At 39.9% G+C, this 24,841-nt stretch overlaps 1 protein-coding gene across 1 annotated transcript in view; it reads right to left on the minus strand.

Moving 5' to 3' along the window:
- Positions 1 to 3,702: 3,702 nt before the first annotated feature.
- SLC9A2 (solute carrier family 9 member A2) overlaps positions 3,703 to 24,841 on the minus strand; it is a 90,618-nt gene continuing 69,479 nt past the window's right edge. Inside the window, exons 6-12 of the mRNA XM_069494658.1 lie at positions 20,426 to 20,515; positions 19,830 to 19,900; positions 13,956 to 14,117; positions 9,314 to 9,410; positions 6,709 to 6,840; positions 5,408 to 5,498; positions 3,703 to 4,070 (exon numbers count right to left, since the gene is read on the minus strand). Coding sequence (XP_069350759.1) covers positions 3,703 to 4,070; positions 5,408 to 5,498; positions 6,709 to 6,840; positions 9,314 to 9,410; positions 13,956 to 14,117; positions 19,830 to 19,900; positions 20,426 to 20,515 — 1,011 coding nt within the window. The remainder of the gene's footprint in view (positions 4,071 to 5,407; positions 5,499 to 6,708; positions 6,841 to 9,313; positions 9,411 to 13,955; positions 14,118 to 19,829; positions 19,901 to 20,425; positions 20,516 to 24,841) is intronic.

The raw sequence follows: 24,841 nt of genomic DNA on the forward strand, positions 1-24,841 counted from the left end.
TTTCTCCATAAGTGATTGTTCACGTGTGATTTAATATTTAAACTTTTGTATGACTTTTCATAGAAACAAGGAAAAATTTGTGTATGTATACAAAATTTTTGCTTTGTTGGTGTGTATATGTACAAAATTTGCTTGGCAAGCAGAGTTACCCTACCTTGGATGCAAATAGCCTCATTTAAATTAGATATTTAGTTACCAGTCACATTTACGATTCAACGGGAACCAATGAAATAAAAAAGGAGAAGAACATTTGTATTTTTAATTCAAGATATTTTGTTACAGAAGTGAAAAACAGAAAAATCATCGCTGCTCTCTGGCATTCTGTGTACTGGGCATCTCATGGAACGACATTTCTGCACCTTACACTAGGAGGAGAAGAGATTCCCGTGAAATCTCTGAGACATACTGAAAGGTCTTGAAGTAGATTCTGAACCATTCAAAATAATCCATATGCTGTGTAGATTGAAAATGTGATAATAATCCATTTACAGTAGATAGGTTAACTCCGCACCTAGAAAACTCATTCCCTGACTATACAGTTAAAAGAGTGGACTCACAATTCATTGGCTATACTTAGAGGTAGTAAAATAGAATTGTATCTGAAAAATTGCAGAAAATTAGAAAACAAAAGGGATCAAAAAACGATGTGCCAGCACATTAAAGACCTCGGGAACTCCCTTGAATGTGTATCAGCTGCACATCCCTGAGGGGGCTGCCCCCGTCTGAGGAAGTCGGGTAGTGTGGCGTGCATGACATCAGAGAGCGTGAATAAAACAAAAACAAAACCCCAGATCACAGTCTATTAAATACTGAGTCACGAGCTTGTTCAGGTGGATGAAGAAATCAGCATGTGGTGTCCGGGCCTCAGCAGATAATGCCAAGAGCTACTTCCTCTGGACAAAGTAATCGCTTTAATCACTCTTAAGAATAAAGTCCAGTGTGCACTTTGAACAAACAAAAATATTGCAGTTTTCATAGTTGATTATGAAATGCCAGTTTTAACATAAACGTGATTCAGGCAGGGCAACAAATTCAGAATGTGCTGAGACATGTACCAACTGTTTCTCTATGCTTTTTATATAAATCACACCCCCACTCCCCAGGTAAAACCCTACACTACAAAGCTTAGCAAAAGCTGCAAGTTCATCACAGACATTTGGGGGCGGGGCATAGACACAAAACACATGCTTTTGAAAGTATTAGACTTTGAGGCCAATATCTCGTTTGTTAACTGGCATAACTGTCTGCAATGGTCGGCCCTTAGCATTATATATAAAGCAATCAATAAACCCTGACTTTTTACTTATAGGTAGTTCAAATTAAATTTTGTTACAACCAACACTGAGGACCTATCAAAATTCTACAGCCATGTTGGATCTCTGGTTGGATCAAATGTTTGAAGGAAGGGTGTCATTTACAAAGGGCTGTGGCTCTCTGTACTACAGAAATTTAGATTTTTACAGTACTTAGTTAAAGGGTTTCACCTTCATACTCTCTCTTTCTATGGTAAGTAGAATTTAATAATTACAAAAAAAAAGTATAAAGAAAAGCTAAATGAAGTCAAATTTATTTTTATTGCCTTTTTCATTCAACAAATAAGAAAAAATTTAAACTGATAATTAAGATCAAGTGACTTAGGTGTTGCTTTTCAGAAATTTATACACTGTCATCCAAATTCTTTCTGTGACTTTTAATGATTGAAAGCTGAATTTGGTGTACCTGCTTAACAAGAAGTGATACAGAAATTTTCATGTGTTCTCCTTCAGTTCCAGAAAGTTAAACTCCTTATAATAGTTTTTAATATAGGAAACCAGGAAAAATCGAGAAATTTATTTTTTAAGGTCATTTTCAATTTCCACCTCTTCAGATTTCACAAACCATAAGTATTCTAAAAATTGACTCTTGACATTCTCAAAAATATACATCATCTCTTAATGAATCATATTTTTATAATACAATTCTATGACAGTTTTAATTTGTCTTCAGAAGAAATATATTTTCATATAAATATTTTCATTTATATAAATATTTTCATTCAATTCAAAATTGAGATTTTGGCACAGAGCCCTAAGCTTGTAGCTTCCAAATTGCATCCTACCCTCCTTTCCACTGATTAAGAAACTGTGCTCTTACGAACATGGGCCTTGTACAGGTCTGTTTTTTGCTCTGTCTCATGCCCAACAATCTAGCAGTATTCTAAAATTTTAGAACATGAGAAAAAGGGGTAGAAGAGTTACTACTCTATGTCGGTGGGGGCGGAGAACCACAGCTGAGGATTGTGTCTTTTTGCCTAATTTATTCATGTTCTATCAATAACACTGGGCACTTGTATCCTTTGCTGTATCTCCAATGTGAAACCAAGGGACTACATGAGTGGCTTCATTTAATATCTACAAAGACAGGCCAATAAAATCTATAGTTTAAGAGACAGAGATTCAAATACTAATCTTTAATGATTATGTTCTACTTCTTTTCTTTCTGCTGTACTCTTAAAAAGTACTCCAATGAGTAGAATCCAATTTTATATGAAAAATTCGAGTTACTACATAACTGAAGGGGGAGAGGTAACAAATTACAGACTAGTGCAAAGAAAATAGGGCTCCCACCATCTCCAAAGTGCTTCCTGAATAAAATTCAAAACCTGAAATCTCATCAATTTGTTAAACATTGGAATACCGTTTATAGAAATTTTCATCTTTGTCTGCTCTGAGCCTCTTACCTGGAGGCTCAAGTTCAAAGAATGTTTTACATAAAAATTCTACTGAAGCAGGTGGTCATAGATGGACATGAAAGGAATCACCTGCACCCTCCTCCGAGTATTGCACAACAGAAAGCCCACCCACAAGCTGTAAGCAGGCGCTGCCCCAACTCCCCACTGGCCACCTGGGCCCTCACAGGTGGAACTTCATCAAGAGCTGCCACCAAGTCTGTCAAACAGTATCAGCTGGTTTCTTCCCGGGCAGCATTCCCCTTTGCACCACTTAAACAAGAAGGGGAGATGGAACTTACAGGTCACCCCCAAACACACAACAGAGGAATAAATTAAAAACCAGCTGATTCTGATTATTTCATAAGCGTCCTGGGACCTCCCGTCTGGGCTCTGGGAGCCAGACCACTGCGTGTGCTGGGGCGCACTGATTGCTCTCCCAGTTCCAGGCAGGAGACGTCTCTGCATAGGGCCATGCTCTTCACCAACTGGTCCATCAGCTCAGCACAGGACACGGCCCCTGCCCTGAGCGTGGGACCTGTCTTCCAGGAACCGTTCTCTACCCCTGCACAGACATCCTCCGTACTTTTAGTGCCATTCACTTAAAAACTGATTACAGATATATGTATATTTTTTCCATAAATAAAATTTGAGACATATATGTAATATATTAAAATTTTCACCAACAAGGGTGCATTAAAAATTTCAAGCTCTGTCGTTCAAGTTCAATAAAGGCACGCTATTTTTCCTTCAGGCCCGCAAAGAATACGACCGCCAGCCACAAGTCACAAAAGGCATTTCGTGGGGCATTTTTTCTTTGATTTTCCTTTTCTTGAGATAAGCATTCATCCCATCCATCAGTGGCATGACTCTACCACCCAAGGAAAGTATTTAGATGCACAGTTTTAAGTGGATTCCATGGTTGTGCCAGGTTCCGGGGTAACAAACCACAGCCGTGCTGGGCCAGTCACTCAGGTCTGCTTTGGCCGTGTCCTTCAAGGCTTCTCGTGCCCGAATCGGGCTTTGCGGTTTCCAGGTTCCGATGCCCTCCGGACCAGCCTCGGTGGTGGCTTGGGTGGGACGTCTTCAGGCAAACTGTCTTCCCTCCCAGGGCCAAACTGGTCTTTGGAGAGAAGGGGCTGCCGTAATAAGCCTGGCGTCTGGGTGCCCCCATCTTTGCTGCGGGGTGCTGGGGGGGTACTGGGCCGCCCTCGGCTGGAATCAACATCTACTTCGTTCTTCCATTCCATTTTATAAGACGGGGGCGCTTTCTTAGAGAACTGTTCTGGCAAAAAGCGCCTGGCTCGGGGCTGCAAATTGAGCACGGTGGTCCCATCTGTGTCTGAGTCACTGCTATTGCCATCTGCCACAGAGCAAAAGAGAGAAGGTGGACAAGCACTTTAGAGAAAAGGCATTCCAAGGGACTTCAATATCTTAGTGGGTGAAGCAACTGCACGTCTGTCCTGGGGCTCTGGGGAGACGGGAGGTCAGAGGGCTCACTCTCACGCCAGCTGAGCGACTGTGGGCATCTTGCATAACCTCTGAGAGCATCCATGCCCACAAGTGAGTATATTCATGCTAACTTTGAAGAGCTTACTGTGTGCCAGGCACTGTCTTAAGCACTTTCAAATGCATTAGCCCATTTAATCTTCCCATTTTACAGATAGGGTAAGTAGGTTCAAGAGATATAAGTAAGTGGTGGAGCTGGAGTTTCAACTGAGACCTTCTGGCAGCAGTGGCCATGCTCACCTGCCCCACAAGAATGATCCCAAGTGGGCTCAGCTCAGCGTGTGGCACATAGTAAGCAGTCTGGTAATTACCTGCTATGGTCAAGATTCTCGCCTTGACATGGAATCTCACACACAGCTTTGCTGACTTTTTTTTTTTTTTTTTTTGTATTTTCACAAAAGGGCCAAAACACTTTGCAAACAAAGGGAGGAGGAAGGATTAGAACCTGATTCAGGGGCTGGAGTTCTATGGGTAGGGAAGCTGACCGCATACTTGCCCAGGAGTTGAGATTCTTGGGAAGTGAGAACATGTTCACTGAATTCTGGACGTGCGGTGGTACCAGGGGCCAGTGTTCTGAAGCCCCGGTGCTGCTTGTCTTCCCTGCCCTGTTCCCACCTCACTCTTTATCACCACCAGCCACCACTAGACTTCCCGCTTCTCAGTTAATTAAGTAAATAAGAAAAAAAAAAAAAGTGAAGGGAAGGTAATTATTGGTACATCCACATTTTAAAAACATGAAATCCTAACAGTTCTTCCAGAGTTCACAGAAAATGGCTTGGGTGTGTCCATAAAGATTCCCATCACACAAAGAGATGTTAGACCTTATGACAAAGCTTTATAATTACAGCCAGAAGTATCACTGCTTTTATGAAAATATATTAAAATTATTGTAAAAATTGTATTACTTACAAATTTGCAAACTTACAACTTTCTATTTAACTGCACACTAACCCCACGGTGAGAATATTTACTGTGGCTATATCAAATAGAATCATTATGGAAAATAACTGATTAGATTATTTATCAGCTGCCCAGAGTGCCACTCAAAAAGATTGCAATGTTAATGAAAGGTTATTATTTGAGATTTGCAAACTATTGAACTTTATTTTAATGAAGAAAAATAATAGAGAAATTTCTCTATTTTATAAGCATTAGTAAATAAAGGTTTTCTGCTCCAGGTATATTCATTACCTGCATTTGAAATATTCTTTTTCTTTTGTAGCTTTTCTGGAAGCTTTGTATTTTTAGGTAAGGATAAATATCGGGAGGTTGAAGTGGAAGCCTGCAAAAGAAATAGAAAACCTTATATAGACTATATAAATGGCAGTTCTTATATATTAGAGGTTGAAAATCTTATAGCAAAACTTGGTGTCAAAAATCAGAATTTTTAGTTCATGATTTCAAAATTACTCTGTGAGCGGCTGTAACTATTATATTTGAAATAACTAAATCCCTTCCATAATATAGTGAAGATCTGTACTAAGAAAAATAGAAATAAATGGGACCATTAGAAACAAGATATGACAACCACTGGTCCTTCTTAAAGAACATCTACTGAAATGTCCATTTAGAAAAGTAGAAAGACTCAGAACTTCTATGTATGGAGAAGAAGATATGTAAAAAAATGTAGCATATTTTTATTTACTTTAATAAATCTGGAAAATGATAGAACAAAAAGTATTATTATAGCTAATTTACTGACATAGCAAATGCCACAGTCTCTAGGGTTTTAAATTAACTTTTAATTGATACTACTACATTTTACACATAAAAAGATAATTTCCTAGTTCACACAGAACCATTTCACACAGAACCATTTTGATCTCTGACTATCCAATGAAGAATATTATTAAAAATAAGATTCAATGCCTGCTATGTGGAATCAATAAATAGTAATATTTTAAGATGGCTTTCCTCATCTAGTGACAATGCTCTGGACCCACCGAAATGTTGACCAAACTGCACTCACGCTCACTTTCCCCAGCCACTCTGGCCTTCTTTCAGGTCCTCAGAGAGCACGCAGCTTGCCTTGGCACTGGCTGCAACCTCTCTTTGGAGTATTGCTTTCCAAATGAAGCCTGGCCTAGACTTTCTGTTGAAAATTGTAACCTGACCGTCTCTTCCCTATACTCCCAAACCTTCTTCTTGAGCTCTGTTATAATTTTCTCCATAGCACTTACAGCCTCCTGACATAACAGACAATTTACTTATTCTGTCTGCTGCTGGTAGCCTTCTCCTCCCCTCGAATATGAATCCTACAAGCATAGGAATCTCTGTCAGTTCTGTTCACCGATGTATTCCAAGTCCTAGAACAGTGCCTGGAACACAATAGGTGTTCCAGAAACGTGTGAACAGACTGTATAATGAACTCCATCCCGGAATGCCTGTGACTCAGCCCTCAGCAGCTATTCCATCCAGCCCATCAGCTGATCAACCGGACAGCCGTTGCTCCGCCCCTGGCAACCGTACAGCCCAGGCACAAACTCCTGTACCCTGCGCTCCCGATTCAGGCTGCTGTCTTTCCTGATGCTCTCTCGCAAACTGTGCCGCCGGCGGATCAGAATCTCCTTGGCTTGTCTCTCACTCGTGTCGGCCGTCAAATTGTGTCTGTTGTAGGACAAAGTCTGAAATGAAAACACGAAAGTGACATTTTACAAAAAAAACCTGATCACTTCCCCAGAAATTCCAAAACTTTACCACGTTTCTTTGGAGTTGCACTTCAGCTAGGCTCTTATAACTTCTGTGCAGAGCAAAAAATTAAAGGTATAACACTCTTCAGATTTTGAAAGAATTTCATAAAAGTCAGTGCATATGTTTTTTTTTTTCACTGAAAAGTGTGAGCTTCATAAATGAGAAAAACAACTGAATTCATCAAGCGTCTTTGTCTACCTTGAAGTACCTTATATGAATTTAGTCATTATTAATAGCTGGAAAAAAAATATAAGTTATCTTTATACATTCCCTATTGAATAGAAATTACTGATATAGAAACAAATCACTTTGAGCCACTTGGTGGTGCCATGTCCTTTTGATTAGCTTCAGAACTTCACCTTTTTTCAACTGAGTTGTCACACTGAGAAAGCTGGCGCCATCTCCCCACCAGTGGCAATGATCATGTCCCAGTATTTGAAGAAGTAAAATTTTTAAACTAGGGCTGCATATGGCATCCATTTTTAGTTGTACAAGCTATATAGAAATGTGTTTCCTAAAGTAAATCATAATTAATAAAGCTCATTTTCTGATAGAATAAACACATACCTCTTGGGAATATCCTATGTCTAGAACTATATTAGGCTCTGTAGAGAGATGCAAAAGCAACCTACAGCAAGGCTCAAATCCTGCCTTGAGGAGTTTACTATTTAATTGGGCATCTAAGGCTGACGAAATAAGACAATATCATGAAATGAAGTGCTAAATCACGTGGTGCAGTATAAGTGCTATTCCACTTAAGGGCAGGACTGAGAATAGTGTGGTGGTTGTTGGAGGAACCTGAACAATTGGAGGCTATGGCCCACCTGCAGGAAGCCTTGAGGTGCTCCGGGAAGAGACAGAAAGCCACACAGGCCAAGGAACGAAGACAGAAATCTCACTCCCTGAGTGTGTGGGGTGGGTGGGTGAGGGAGATGTGGAAATATGGTTCAAAAAAGTATAACTAAAACTGTCCATACTAAAATAATATAGAGCCATAGGTATAAATAGTAATCAAAATCTGATGTTTATAAAAGTGTAGCTACAGCCATAAGCTAACCAGCCATTTTTGTTCCCTAACTTCCTTGCTGCTGTAACTGGTTACTGCTTAATGGCACAATCCTCCCTGACAGGCGTGAGATCTGTGACTCCCCCACTACTTCCATAGGTAACATAGGTACTGTAAATCCTAAGCCTGCTCTTTGAGGTATTTTTCAGACTCTGCATTCCGGCGATACCTACTGATGCCAACTGGACCCATGGATAGATGTGGGAATGGATCCAGCATCCCTGAGACCCCCTACCCAGGAAATCTCCCAACTAAGAAGATAATTTCTGTGCCCCGACCCTATGAGTTCATACCCTGCCAATCAGCAGACCCAATTCCCTAGACCTTTGTTTGCCAAATCACCTTTAAAAAACTTACCCCCCAATTTTTCAAGGAGAAGAATTTTAAAAATTACTCCCATCTCCTTGCCTGGCACCTTGCAAAATAAAACTCTTTCTCTGCTGCATCCCCTGCTGTCTATGTATTAGCCTTTGCTGGGTGGCGGGCAGGGGACCTGGCTGGGCTGTAACAGAACTTGGAAATAGAGACCCCAAATTCTCAAAAAACAGTTTAGCCTGGAAGCCACAGCTCCTGTTTTGTTTCATTTTAAAACAGACGATGCTGTTATTAAAAGGTGCTTTAGGGAAAAGGGTGAGCTAAGAGTAATGCGGATGGGATGGGGGTGCCCTGTGGGATACCAAGTAGGAAGTTGAAGAAATGGCCCCCACATGAGGGAGGAGGACCCCTGACAAGCCACGGCCCCTGGCATGCTTCACCTCCCTGCACCCCAATCTCTTCGTCTGTGAAATGGAGACAAGAGCAGCACCTCCCACTGTGGGAGGATTAAATGAGTTAATATAAGCAATGCACTGAAATAGGGCTTGGCAAAGTGAACACACTCTCTACTCATAAGCTACATTATTAGCAAGTTATTAGAGTGGGGCATTAACAATGGAAATACAGTGAAAGCAATGCCTCAGAAGATACATTAAAAGAAGAAACTATAGCACTTTACAAACAACAAGGAGGATCAGATCCACTTAAAAAGTCTAAGCTCTAAAGCTATTTTCTTTAAAAAAAAAAAAAAAATAGCAGTCGGTTCATTTCTTCACAATTGGTCAATGTGTATACTTCTTTATCTCCAAGCTCATAGGAGCAGAGCTCCCAGGGGTCCCCGAGGCTTCTGTCATGGTGTCCGGGAGGACAGTGGAACCCTGGAGAGGGCTGAGGAAGAGAGGAGATGCCCGGTGCGCAGCCACTGAGGACGGCACAATGGCGGGGCAGGTAATTACAGCACAAAACCAGAAGGCATATTTTTAGCCAAAGGTAAGTGAATATTTTGCTAAATAAATTATTCTCACTCGCTGACGGATCTGGTAGAGATTTCTTGTTAGTATTTCTCGAATTTCATCCATTTCTCCAGGTGTGAGCTTCCTTATTTTTTCTTCACGACAATCACTGTGAAAGTTTAGAAAAAGAATGCTTTACCTTTTGACAAATATTAGAATCATTGATTTTCTTCTTTAGAGATATAATGCCATTATTTAAGAAGAATCTTAGATTAAAAAATAGCATTTAGAACTTATTCAATAATTTTAAATAATTCTAAAACTCTTAATGTCAAAATCATAACAAGTTTAATGCACAAATTTTCAAAGTCTATTCATGCCATCATTTTTTTAAGGAAGAAAACTACAATGGCTTATAATGCTATCACTTTATTATTTGTAACACTCCATAAATGAAATAACATAGAATGGTTTTCTTCAACAGAAACTCAATTAGCTATATTTAACTATCACGTCTTTGTATTTTAAGTACCTCATTATAAATATTTGCAAACACATCATTTATAATATGTATGTGTATTTAGTCAATCCTTATAATTTGTGGATTCCATATTTGTGAATTCACCTACTTGCTAAAATTGACTTGCAAACCAAAAATCAATACTTTTGGCACTTTTGTAGTCATTCACAGACGTGCTGTGAGTGGCAAAATATTTGAGTCACTCAACACATGATCCCAGAAGATGTTGAACAAGGTGACACCCTACTTTCTTATTTCCACTGTCATACTGTAAATAATGTCCCTTTCACAGTCTATTTAGTGACACATTTTTCACATTTTATGCTCTCTATTGAAATGGCTTCCAAGCTTAGTGCTGAAGTGCTGTCTGGTGTGCCTAAGCGCAAGAAGGCTGCAATGTACCCTATGGAGGAAATGCATTAGACAAGCTTGCTTCACACATGAGCCATAGTGCTGTTGGCCATGAGTTCAATGTCAATGAATCAATAATATATATTAAATAAAGTGTCTTTAAACATAAACATACATAAAACAAAGTTACATATTGATCAACTGATGAAAATTTTGTGACCAGAGGCTTTCTGGAACCCAACTCTGTATGTCCCTAGGAACAATGGTTCAATATTTGTAAACCAGTGTTGGAGGCGACTTTATAGAATATAACTACTTCAAATAACAAGAATTGACTATATTTATACATTTTTACTCTAACTCCTTCCAAAAAGGCTTTGAGGGGGCTTACAAAAATATATAGGACAACAAAATAAATAGATAAGGAAATAAAATTAAGAAAACAAATTAAAGCTGGGAAGGTTAATATGCACAAATGCAAGTCTCACAGAAGCACCAAGGACACAGAAATTAAAGAGCACAGTTCTTTGATATTTTTTAAATGCAAACTTGCCATTATTGTAAACCAATCATAGTAGTAATTACTGGGGTACAAAAACCTAGTGACCAATGGATAATGGATACACACAAAAGAATGAACACAGAGATCTAAGGCTTCAGCAAGACAGACTTTTCTAGATTTAGATGATTTCTTTTTGCCTCTATCTCCGTTGCTCAGATAATTTTTTTAAGAAGCATCTTCTTAGGAAGAGGTTTCATTGTTTAGACAGCTGTCCAGTTTTCTAGTCAGGTTTTTTTTTTTTTTTTTTGAGACAGAGTCTCACTCTGTTGCCCAGGCTAGAGTGAGTGCCGTGGCGTCAGCCTAGCTCACAGCAACCTCAAACTCCTGGGCTCAAGCGATCCTCCTGTCTCAGCCTCCCGAGTAGCTGGGACTACAGGCATGCACCACCATGCCCGGCTAATTTTTTCTATATATATTTTTAGCTGTCCATATAATTTCTTTCTATTTTTAGTAGAGATGGGGTCTCACTCTTGCTCAGGCTGGTCTCGAACTCCTGAGCTCAAACGATCCGCCCACCTCGGCCTCCCAGAGAGCTAGGATTACAGGCGTGAGCCACCGCGCCCGGCCTCTAGTCAGGTTTTTTGATCACAAAGTTAATTCACAGAATTTTACAGTTGGAAAGAACAAGAAAGGTCATTAAGTGACAATCATTTTGATACCTGATTTTCTTGTACGATGTCCCCACCAAGTTCCTACCAACATGTGTTTGCTCATCTTAAATGACAAGGGCACAACTACCTCCCTGTGTATACTCAAATCATTTTTATTGAAATATAATATAAAGAAAGAAAAGTGTATGAATCTTATGTGTTCACAAAAGTGAACACACTTATGCAACAACTGCTCAAGTCAAGACACAGAACATTAACTAGGACCCCAGAAATCGGTTTATGTCCTCTCCAACCAAACACTACTTCTCTTCCTCTTTGCCAAAGGCAATGACTATCTTGACTTCTAATATCATAGATTAGCTGTGCCTGAATTTGAACTTTATATAAATGTGATAATACAATATGTAGTCTTTTGCATTTAGCATTTTTTGCTTAGCATTATGTTGAAGATTCATCTGTTACTACATGTAGCTATAGTTCATTCATTTCCACTGCTGCATAATATTCCATTGTATAAATATACTACAATTTATCCATTTTATTGTCAATGAATATGTGGCTTCATCCCAACTTCTGGATGTTGCAAACAGTGCTTCTATGAATATTCCCGTATATGTTTTTTAGAACACATATGATTAGCCATTTGGATATTCTACTTTATAAAGTACCTGAACAAGTCCCTTGTCCTTTTTCATAAGATTATATATTTTTTTTTTTTTTTTTTTAGCACTTTGTCAGTTTTATGTGAGGGAAGTGTCTTCTCCCAGTCTGTGGTTTGGCTTTTCACTCCTTTAATAGGGTACTGGGATAAATGAAATCTCATGATTTTAATATAGTTCAATGTATCATCTTTTCCTTCATTAAGTGTTTTTGGGTTTGTTTAAAAATCTTTCCCGGCCGGGCGCGGTGGCTCACGCCTGTAATCCTAGCACTCTGGGAGGCCGAGGTGGGCGGATCGTTTGAGCTCAGGAGTTCGAGACCAGCCTGAGCAAGAGCGAGACCCCACCTCTACTAAAAATAGAAAGAAATCATATGGACAGCTAAAAATATATATAGAAAAAATTAGCCGGGCATGGTGGCGCATGTCTGTAGTCCCAGCTACTCGGGAGGCTGAGACAGGAGGATCGCTTGAGCTCAGGAGTTTGAGGTTGCTGTGAGCTAGGCTGACGCCATGGCACTCACTCTAGCCTGGGCAACAGAGAGAGACTCTGTCTCAAAAAAAAAAAAAAAAAAATCTTTCCCTATCACAACATTAAGAAGACATTCTCTTATAATCTTCAAAAGCCTTATTGTTTCACTTATCACCTTTAGATCTATTAAATGCAATACACCTTGACTTGATATAATTTGAAGCAGTGGTAAGTTTCACTTTATCTCCATCTAGATACCAAATTGACCACAACTATTTTTTTCAAAAAGGCCATCTTTTCTCCACTTCTCATATGGTAAACTCTGTCATTAATAAGCTGTCCACATGTGGGTGGGTCTGTTCTGACTTCTCTGTTTCATTCCACTGGTCTACCTCTCCTTGTTTCAATATCATATTAATCATGGAGCTTTATAATAAGTCATGCTATTTAATAGTATAAATCTTCTAAGTTTGTTCTTCTTCAAAATTATCTTGGTTAATTTTGGCTACTTACATTTCCATAGAAACTTTAGGACCACTTTGTTTAAACACACACACAAACAGACACACCACACACACACACAAACAGACCCACCACACACAAACACCCCCCAGGATTTTGAATAGCATTGCTTTGAATCCATAGATCAACTTGCAGAGAATTGAAAATTTTACAATATTGAATCTTTCTCTTCCTCTATTAATATTGCCTATAATATATCTGTTTTGCATTGAATGTGTAGCTTTCTGTGTAGATATTTTGTATGTATTCTCTAAATTTGATATTAATGTTAGATATGTTGTTTGATGTTGATGTGTATGGTATTTCATGGTGCTATTCTAAATTAAGCAATTTTCTTTCTTTCTTTTTTTTTTTTTTTTTTGAGACAGAGTCTCACTCTGTTGCCCAGGCTAGAGTGCTGGGGCGTCAGCCTAGCTCACAGCAACCTCAAACTCCTGGGCTCAAGCAATCCTCCTGCCTTAGCCTCCCGAGTAGCTGGGACTACAGGCATGTGCCACCATGCCTGGCTAATTTTTTCTATATATATATATATGTATTTTAGTTGGCCAGATAATTTCTTTCTATTTTTAGTAGAGACGGGGTCTCCCTCTTGCTCAGGCTGTTCTCGAACTCCTGACCCTGAGCGATCCACCCTCCTCGGCCTCCCAGAGTGCTAGGATTACAGGCGTGAGCCACCGCGCCCGGCCCTAAATTAAGCAATTTTCTAAAATAGCATCTTCTATTTATTGATACTTATAAAAATACTAATGAGTTTTTTTCTTTCCTTTTTTTTACCATGTTTTCTGAAACCTGGATAAATTTACTTAAGTCTATTTACCTGTAGATGTTTTTGGATTTTCTATGAAACAATCAGGTTGTTTGTGAATATTGATGGCTTTATCTGTTCCTTTTCTATCCTTAATATATTTTATGTTTTTCTTGTTTAGTACTTGTAAAATATTAAATACAAATGCTACTAATAGGCACCTATTAATGCATATTTAGTAATACTAACTTTTATTTCTAAAACTGTACTTACTTTAGAGATGCAAAAGAAGGAACAGTACTTATCATCCCAGTCTCTGCCATCTCAATGGCATGTTTTATTTCAAGCTTTTTATATAATGACACAATGCTTGACTTGGGTTGGTTTTCCCGAATTAAAAGCTTCCGAAGGTATTTATCATCAAACTTCTTAAACCTGTAAAAAAAAAAAAAATGCCAAACTTTCAATAAATTAATACTACACTGAATAAAAAAAGTGTTTTTTTTCTTTTTACCAATAAAATCATCTCCACTACTCCCAGGAAAAAAACTTAGTAGAAGCACTTAGCTAGTCTGATTATATATATATTTTATATGTATACACCTGTGTATATGAACTACACATACTATGTATAAGTATATATACATACACATAACACATTCTGGTACATTTTTGTATATGAATATGACACATATATATCTAGTATTCACTAATTATAGATTAAAATACATATATTTCTTCCTTTACCATTTCTCTAGTTTCCCTTTCAGCAAAATTACTTAGAAATGTTGTCACTACCTGCTGTCTCCAGTTCCTCTCTTCTGATTCTCTCTGGAACATTCACAGTGGCTCCAACACTCCATTAAAGCTACTCTCATCGAGGTCGTCAGTGAACCCCACAATATAAATCCCATGGCCAATTATTAGTCTTCACCAGTCCTGCCCTCACCTGCTTAAAACATTGTCTTCATTTGGCTTCCAGGACACCACACTCCCCTAAGGTTCTTCCTGCTTCTCTCTCAGCCTGCCTTGTTGGTTCTTTCCCTTCTTTCTGACCTCTTAATGTAGGAGTCCTCTGGGGCTCAGTCCTTGGTCTTTCCTACCCCACACTCTTGCCCAGTCCCATGGTTTCAATAGCACCTCCTTGCCAATAACTCCCAAATTTGTGTCTCCCGCTCCAACCTCTCTCCCAAACCCCAGCCATGAGCATCTGGCTGCCTTCTCAACATCTCCAGTTAGATATCTAATACTTGACTTGTTCAAACTGAACTGGCCTTCTCCCAGCGTCTTCCCCATCTCAGCTAATGATGACTACACCAGGTCACAAACCCTGATTCTTCTACTTCTCTCATGTTCCATGTTAGGGGCTGAATTATGTCCCTCCAAAAATTCATGTTAACATCCTAGTCCCTAATATCTCAGAATGTGACCATATTTGGAGATATGGTCTTTACAGAGGTGATTAAGATGAGGTCATGAGGGTGGGCCCTAATCCACAATGACTATTGTCCTCATAAGGAGAGGAAATCTGAACTCAGACACGCACAGAGAGAGGGAAGATGATGTGAAGAGGCAGGGAGAAGACAGCCACCTACTGGCCAAGGAGAGAGGCTCAGAACAAATTCTTCCCTCACGGCCCTCAGAAGGATGCAATACTACTGACATATCTTGCTCTCTGTCTTCTAAGCCCTAGAACTGTGAGACAATTTATTTCTATTGTTTGAGCCATTCAGTCTGGGGTACTTTGCTATGGTAGCCCTACAGACTATTACTCCGTACATGCCCCATCAGCAATTTCTGTTGCTTCCACCATCAAAATATATACAAAATCCAACCATCTCTCACCCCCTCTAATGCCATCGCCCTGGTCCCGGACGTCAAGCTCTCTCACTGGATTCTTGTACCGGGCACCTAATTGGTGTCCCTGCTACCACCCTTGTGTTCCTACAGCCTGTTCTCAACACAGAAGCCTCAGTGCTCCCAGTAAAATGTAAGCCTAACAATATGACTGTTCTGCATCTCTCCCGAGTGGAAGCACAGTGGCCCGCGGTGCCCTACACAATCTGGGTCTGCGCCTCTGAGCACCATGCCCCTCTTCCTGCGGTGCAGCCTCACCTCCTGTCTTACAGACTTGCCAGCTGTGCTGCTACCTCTGGGCCTTTATACTTACTCTTCCTTCTACTGGGAACGTTCTTCCCTCAGATACCTGCCTTTAAGTCTTTCCTTGACAGCCTTTGAAAGGAAGAGTCATATGCTCTCCCTCTCAGTCTTTCCTTGACGGTCATTTTTCTCAAATGGCCTTTCCTATCCATCCTGTCAGAACTGCACACCACCCTCCTCCCTGAGCAGTCTCTGTCTCCTTTCCAAGATGTATTTTTCTCCATAGCAGTTATCACTTTCTAGCATGTCATATAACTTGTTCATTTATCTTATTTTCTGTCTCCTAGCACTGGAATGTAAGATTTTTATGGGCAAAGATTTTTTTCTGTATATCACCAGTTCCTAGAACAATGCCTGGTACATTGTAAGCATGTGTGGCAGAATGGGGAGTGATCTTTTGGTCCCAATTCCTCCCTGTATCCACATGCTCTGTCATGTTTCTTGACAATGTCCTTCCACCATGGCCTGGGTGACCTGCCCTGCCCTACTCCCTGCCACTGGGCTCAATAACGTTACTTGCTTTGGTCAATGGGCTATTAGAAGACACAGTGATGGAAGTGGAGGCTTAACCTTGGCTTACATCTTGCGACTCCACTATCACCATGAGAAAGATATTCACAGAGTAGCTCCTTAGTCCCAGGACCAAGGTGAATGTCACATGAAGTGGAGTCAACTCACCCCAGTCACACCAGGTAAGGCCAGCTGGAGTCAGCTGATAGCCAACTAACCCACTGAATCATGAGCAAGGCCAGCCCAGGTCAGCCAAGCCCAGTCCAGACCAGCTGGCTCTCAGCCTCTTGACTCAGGCACTTTCATAACAAGTGACTGTTGGTCTGAGCAGCTGAGTTGTGGGTGGTTTGTTATACAACATTACTATGCCAATATATAAGTGAAACAACATGCAATAAACATTTGTTGAGAAAGAAATAAGTGTACTACAGGGATCACCATAAGCCCAAAGAGGTTTATAGGCACACCTGTGCCTTGAAAGGAATCAATGCTAACTCACATTCTTCATGCAAGTCCTTTGTTCTACATACTGGAGGGCTCTGAATAGTTAAGGAAGAGCCACTCTGATATGCTTTGCTATTGACTGGCCACTGCACTGAAGACTGAGTCTACTTTTTTCTACTTTTATTTTGAATTTCATGTTGGGCTTATTGAGCTAGAACTCCTGACAGCAACAAAACATCTTTTTTTTTTTAAATTTATTTCATTATTATTATTGTTTTATCATTTTACTAGAGATAAGCAAAGGGAAGAACAAACACCAAGAACAATAGGACAATGACATGCTCTATTTTGCATAGGGAATGTGCTATGTTCTTTCTTAGTTCTATTTCCACACCTTTCATTTCTCTGCCAAGCTACACACAGGTGTCCTTTTTCACCATTATTGGATTTCTTTTGCAAAGTCTGGGAAATGCCCCTATTGTATTATCCTTTCACTTCATTCTCAGAGGATCAAATGCCTCAAGAATTCTCTGACAGGACCACTGGAAATCCACAGCATGAGGATTTCAGAGGAAAGGGAAAGACACCCAATATGTCTAACACAATCACTTCTTTCTTAATGCCATTTTTAGTAACATCAACGATTAGATGTGATTTGAGCAGAACTGATTTTAAAAGTGGCCTGTGTCAGCACGAAGTCCCCCCACACCCACTTCCCTGCTCTACCTGAAATACACAGCGCCTGTGACAATCCAGGACACTATTTGAAATTTACCTGGAAAAATTTTTGCATGGAAATATAGAAACGCTTATGAAATGATCAAATAAAGCACATCCCCTGCAGTGAAGATTGTCAGACATGAACCGAAGTTGCCTCTGCTGTCATTAGCACTTACAGCCCAGTTGTCCCGGCCGCCTTTAGACATTTGCCAGGAGCAGATCACAGACCTGAGAGATAGTGTCTCTGCCTGAAAGACAGGATGTAGCCAGACCTTCTCTGACATTCCTTCGCTTGAGTTCCACACCAAACCCACGTGACCACAGTGTCCTCCTTTTCCCTTTTCTGACAGTGGCCAGGTGACCTGATGACATGCCGACTCATATCAACTCCCCCCATTTGGGAGGCAGAGGAGTGGTAGAAATCTGGAGCCTAATCCTCGCTTTTGAAAGGGAATAAGCTGTTCTGGGTTACGCCTCTCACGTGTCACTCCAGGGAAGTGCTGAGGGGATGCTAGAGAAGGGAAGAAAAGTGGCTGAGTTGGAAAAGAGAAGGTAGGTGGAAAACAGGCATTGCTGGGAAACAGTGGAGAGGAGAGGCACAGGGCTCTGTCTCACCGACTCGGCACAGACAGGGACCAATCTGTGGTAGGAAGGTCCCAGGGCAGAGAGTCACAGGAGACTCTCTGTAGGGTTCTGGTCTACCACCTGCCTCCAAAAAACTGAATCCTTCCCAAGATCAATGGCCATTTAAAAAAATATATTTTTTATAATGGGGATTTTAGTTTGCTTGCTTTATTTATTTATTATTTTTTTAGAGACAAGGCCTTGCTCCGTCACCCAGCTGGAGTGCAGTGGTGCTATCATACATAGCTCACTATAACCTCAAACTCCTGGGCTCAAGTGATCCTCCTGGCTCAGCCTCCCAAGTAGCTAGGACTATAGGCGTGCACCACCACACTTAGCTAGTTTTTTAATTTTTTGAAGAGATGGAGTCTCACCATGTCACTCAGGCTGGTCTCAAACTCCTGGCCTCAAGTGATCCTCCCACTTTGACCTCCCAAAGTGCCAGGATTACAGGCGTGAGCCACCATTCCTGGCCTTCCTTGATTTTATTACCTTGTGCTCCCGTGTTGCTAACTGGGCATTCTCTATATACAAATAAAATATTTTTTGCTTTAGTTGTGAAGTAAGACTAAGTCCCAGGGGCCGTTTCTACATTGTGAAGGTTGTTCCAAGCATTAGAGTCTGTGTAACTCATTGTATGCTAGTATTACTTAATGACACCTCACACTCTCACACACACAGTCTGTTTGCTGTATGACTGTTTTGTTGTCTCTATTATGTTGCAGAATTTCAGAGGCCTGAGTCTATGGCTTAAACTTCCTATGCAGCCCAATATTATGCCAGCATATATGAGCAAACAGGAAGCACTGAAAAATAATGAATCTCAACTTCTTGATCTCATAACTGTTTCTCAGTTTATACTAAATCATGCATCTAATTCTGCCTGCCTAGTCTACTTTTTCCACTTCAAGATCATTGATGACAGGTATTGAGCTGTATTTATCCACCATAGAATTTTTTACAGAAAGGTAAACTCTTGTGTGGGGGGGTATGTATGCATTTATGTAAATGTATTAATATGTAACCTTTTAGATAATTTCAGACTTCACAGATATACCTTATTTCTGATAGTCCATTTACACCCTCAGGTGCTCTGAATCTCTGCATTTGACAAAGCCCCTCACCATCTGTGCCAAAATGGATACTAATGGGACACCCAATATTTAACCAAATAGACTGCATTCCTCAGACTCCTATGCAGTGAGGAATGGCCACACAACTGAGTCCTAGCAATGCAGAAGTGGAAGAATCTTGTGGCAGCTGCTGATAGCTTTGGTTAGAAGGCAGCTAGCACATATCCTTTGTCTCTTCATTATCTTTCTTCCCCCACATAGCCTAGAGGGCTAATGCAGATGCAGCCATTGTGGTCCCAGAGGCAGCTTTGGAAATGGAGGCCACTCTCAGCAGATCAACCAGACAGACGGTTGTGGGACTGGGGCAGGGGAGCGGGTGTCTGTGGAGTAGAGCTCACCTGCTAAACCTAAACTGCCTACCTCTGGCTATTTACAAAAGAGAGAAATAAGGTTCCCCCTTGTTTAATCTACTATTATTCTACATTTCTGTTACAGCTGAACCTTATCTTAAAGGACATACTATGTGGTACCACAAAGGAAAGATTTGCAACTCTGAAAAATAATACAAGTCAGTATGTCCTGGTTCCAGAGTGCTCCAGAGCCAAGACCTTCTTACTTGTCTCTCCAAAAGTTGTGACCCCAATGTCCACAAACATCTTCAATCCCAGTCTTCACATGATCAAAAAACTGAAACAGAAAAGGGCTAATTGATTAGTTTTATATGAAATCATTAATTTTCACTTGACTTCCATCATGCCTAAATTCTAAAGGCCCTGCTAGTTTTTGTTTTCTGTTTGTTGTACTGAAAGCAATAAAACAACAATTCATATTCAAACCAATTGATCACATGTTTGTCGTAGCAGCCTTAGGCCATTCCTAGATTATTCTGCTCATCATAACAATTTGTTCATAATTTTGAAAAATATGAAATACAGTAATAATTTTCCAGTAGGAACATTTTCAGGTTGAAAGAAGTAAGAAGGGGAGATTTCTTGTCCTTGTGTTCATGGACAAGTTTAGCAAACTAACCTGGAGACACTACCATGTGCTATATCTGTTCTACACTCCATAGCAGGTACCTTCCCCAGGCCTCCCTCTCCCCTCTGTCATTCCCCTTTCTTCAGGAAATGGACAACTTGGTGTCAAGCTGTTTGACTGATTCAAATATTCTTTCTTTTATCATTTAAATTGTCACACTCTATTAATACCTACCCGACAATGGATTTCTTCACTGACAGCTTGCTGTTTCTTATTGGACCTCTTAACATCAAGAAACTCCACCAATGGTCGGATAGTTATTCCCTAAACAAAAAAAAAATAGTGAATTTTCTTATAAAATAAAATTAAAAATGCAAGAATAACTTCTCTTCTCCTAAGCTTTGATAACCAACAACAAAAGAGATTCTGCTCCCAAGATTTAGCACCGTAAATGTAACATTTTGTTAATTTTTTCTTTCCTTCCGATAGCTGGAATATTTTTGAAGGACCATATCCCAACACAAAACAATGGAAAAAAAGAAGGAAATTGAGAAGGTAACTCTGAGAAATAATCAAGCATTATCAAGTTCAGAGACATCACCTACTTGTTATATTATCCATAGAAAACTTTTCAATTATTTCTTCATTTGTTCACTTATCAAAGTATTTTAACTGAGCTTATATTACATACATGCCAGGGCCTTGGGCATTTGGGACACAAAGATGAATAATTAAGGACCTCAGCTCTAGGACTTTGTAGTCTTATAAGAAGTCAGATATATCCAAAAACAGTTACAAAGGCAGAAGAGGAATGACAGACACAGACTCAGGAGGCAGGTCAAGGCAAGCTTGGTGCAGAGGAAACAGTGGGTCGCTATCTTACAAAGTGCTGGAAGCCTTTTCCAGCAAAGACCACAACACAGCAAAGCATCAGCAGTAAGAAAGGGCTCGCAGTCAGTTTGGGCCTATTCACGGGTAAACTTGGGAAATGGAGAGAATTATAAGCTATTCAGTAAACCAGGAAGAGAAAAACATTTCTTAAAGTAATAACATATATATATCTATCAGAAATCTACAGTGAACATCTCACTTAATAATGAAACAGTAAAAGCATTTCCATTAGAGCCAGGAACAACACAAGATGCTGTCTATGCTCTTTGGCACAGTTCTGCATGTCCCAGTCAATTAAATAAGAATAGACAAAGAAAAAGTAGACATATAAATACTGAAAGTGAAGTGACAAGATTTTTGTTGCTTATGTATGATCTGGGGTTTATTGTCCTAGAAAACTCTAAGATAATCCTTTTTCATTTAAAAAGAACAAGTTTAGTAAAGTGACTAACATATAATCAACATGCACAAAGCATCCCATATAGTAATTTAAAAATGTAAGCGAATAAAGACCTGTACAATAGCAATGAAAAAATATATATATAAAGAAAGAGAGGGCATATATGTACACACTATTATAATATATATAAATACTAGTTTACTATATATACTATACATTCCCCCATATAGATATCATAAATGCATAAAACATTTACAAAAAGAACTATAAAACTTAACTAAAGGACATTAAAAAGATCTGAGTTTGAAAAAGACACATACAGTTCCTAGATGGGATAACAACAATATTATGACAATTTTCTCCCAATTATCAATTATATACAATACAATTCCAGTAAAATATCCCTAGAGATTTTTTAACAGAACTTGACAGGTTGATTTGAAATTAACCCAAAAGAGTAAATGTAACCAGAAGATTTTAGAAGAAGAGTGAGGGAGGGAGAACTTACAGATACAAACTATCAGCTAAGATGTTTAAAAGTATGTAGTACTGGCACCAAAACAGGACAGCCAAGGAAGGATGAGACTGTGGGGTGAAGGAAGATTCCCGAGTTTCTTGCTGGGGTGGGGGTAGATGACAACTACTTCCTGACAGGAATAACACATGAATGGGAAGGGCTGTGGGGGTTTTGGGGGGAAGGGAGTAGATATCTGGAGGTATGTTCCCTGCCATACATTTGACTTTCATCTCACCTTTCCTCACGTCTTGAAGTCTTTAAGATGCTCTTTGATCATGCATACTGACACACACACACACACACACACACACACACACACAGGCATGCCTATTAGACCAGCTCTGGGCATTTTTGGACTTAACTTTCATTTTAACTTTCTGAAATGTGAACTAATTTTGGCCAAACTTGGTATAAGACACATCTTGTGTTCTATTTGTATTTCAGTCTACCACTTTGAAATAACATAGAAGGTAATAACAGCTTTCCAATCAACACATGTTCTGTAATTTTTAACTTATGTAAATGAAAATGGGTGTAAACATGTGGTTTTCAGAGATGGGAGATTTTCACTGAGTTCCAGATTCCCTGAAACCACTAGTTTAATAATAGCTCAAGGAAAAGTCAACAAAATCAATGCATTTTTAAAAAGTATATATTAATACCATGTTCTAACGATTGCTGTTTCACGTGTTTTCCTATCAGCATTCATTTAGTAAATAAAAAGTGAGTGCCCAGTCTTTGTAAATATAGGACACAAAAATAAAGACAGGACAGGGCCTGTCCGCATCCCTACATTGATTCCTTCCAACTGACAGATAATCTAGAAGAGAATGCACTACCCCAAATAAATCACAAGTCGTCCACTCCAGGAAGTAAGTGCCGCCTATCACCCAGATCAACTCAAGTTTCTAAAAGCACAACATACTTATGTTTATAATTAATAAAACTTATAAAAATGTGTGTTTGTTTAAACAGTCCCTTTTAACAGTTGCCCCCTTTCTCTTTGAATTATTTGCAGTGGTCATGTCGTGCTCAATGGGAATTATTTAATAAAGGCTCCCTTTTTCCTCTCCCCCACTTCTTCCTTTCTTTCCTTTGCCAATCATCTATTTGGGAGGCAGAGTGCAGGGCATTTGTATATGCCACATTAAGCTCCCCAAGCTGGATGCTGTATTCTAGGAATCTCTGAGAGAGAGAGAGAGAGAGAGAGAGAGAGAGAAACCTTTTGAGAAGGTACCTTATTTTACCACACTGGAAAATTTCTAATTTAGGTTAACCAGGGAGCAAGCTGATAAAGCTTAGAAAATAAAATAGCTTAGTGTTATCCATGTGAGATTAAAAAAACAACCTTAGTTTTCCATCAAACTACCAAAAATCATATTTGCAAAGCACAAGTTAAATTTTCACCCATTCATTCAACTTTGGCACAATAAATACAACACCTCAGAGTGAGGCCTGACAAAAGGCATCATTTAGCAGCAGGTACAGGGAGAAGAACAGGGAGATGAGATTTGTTTTCCGTCTTGTTCCATCTCTGCTTCCCTCCCACCCTGCATGCCTCTGCTTCCACTAATGTGAAGTGGGGGAAATAACCAACTACTGTGTGGTTATAATGAGTGTGCTTTTGGTCTGTTCCTTTGCAACAAAATGAGTTCTTGTGTTGCTTTTTGGAATTAATATTTGCAAAAAAAGAGGGGAAAGAGAGGAACTTCCTTATATTTCCTTGTTGATTTAGCGGGCAATTTCCAGAAAAAACTTGAGGTAACTGTTTGCATTCATTTAAAAATGTCACTATCATTGCTATGCTGCTGTATGTAAGGCCTCTCTCACATTCTGCACTCTATCACAGAGATCCTAAACCGAGTTGTGTGAATAGTATTTATCTCACAACGGGATTAGTGCAATGAGAGCCATAAGAGTGTCCCAGTAGGTGTGCCTGGTCCTCCTCTGTCTTTCGGCACTTCCCATACCGCACAGTGATTACTCGTTCTATGTCTGTTTCTCCCCCCAAACCAGGCTTTCTCTGTCCTGGGTCATCAGTGTTTCCCGCTCTACTGTACCTCAGTGCTCCAACACGCGGCTACAGCTCCCGTCTTTTAAAAACAGAAACTAAAGCTGTCCTTTGGCAGATGTCCTCCTCTGGCCACTACCCCGCTTTGTCTACATGACCTCAACAGAGCTGCCTGTATCTTCCATCTCCAATGTCTCTCTCAATTCCTCTCTCTTAAATCCAATCAATCAGAGTTCCATCCTCCCTGCTGACCCCATGTGCCCCTGTGAGGACGGCCACTCATGGCTGTGTGGCCACACCCAGCAGTCTGTCCTCCATTCAGACCTCCCTGACCTTGCAGCCGCATTTGTCACAACTGCCAGCACCCTCTCCTCCCTGAACACTTTCTTCCTTCGGCTTATGGGCAACTCCTGACATTTCTCCTCCTTTACTACTCACCCTTCTCAGTCTCCTGCACTGGTTCCTCAACATTTTCTTGATTTCTAAATATTGATGTTTTTAGGGTTCAGTCCTCAGATGCCTTCTTTCCTATACTCTTTCTATACTTACTCCCTGAATAATTTCTTCCAGATACATGCTTTAAAAGCCACCTATATACTGATGAATCCCAAATTTGTATCTCCCACTCTCACTTCTTCCCCAAATTCCAGACTCATATATACAATTGCCTATTCAACATCTCTATGTGGATGTCTAATATACAAGTGTATCTGTCCAGCATGTATACATTCAAAACGGTACACTCAGTTTCCCACTCTTCACACTCAATCCTTCCTCCATATTCTCCACTAAGTTAAAGGTCACCTGGTTGCTTTCACCTTGAAAGCTGGT

This window comes from Eulemur rufifrons, chromosome 19, assembly GCF_041146395.1.
Source record: "Eulemur rufifrons isolate Redbay chromosome 19, OSU_ERuf_1, whole genome shotgun sequence".
Lineage (NCBI taxonomy): Eukaryota > Metazoa > Chordata > Mammalia > Primates > Lemuridae > Eulemur > Eulemur rufifrons.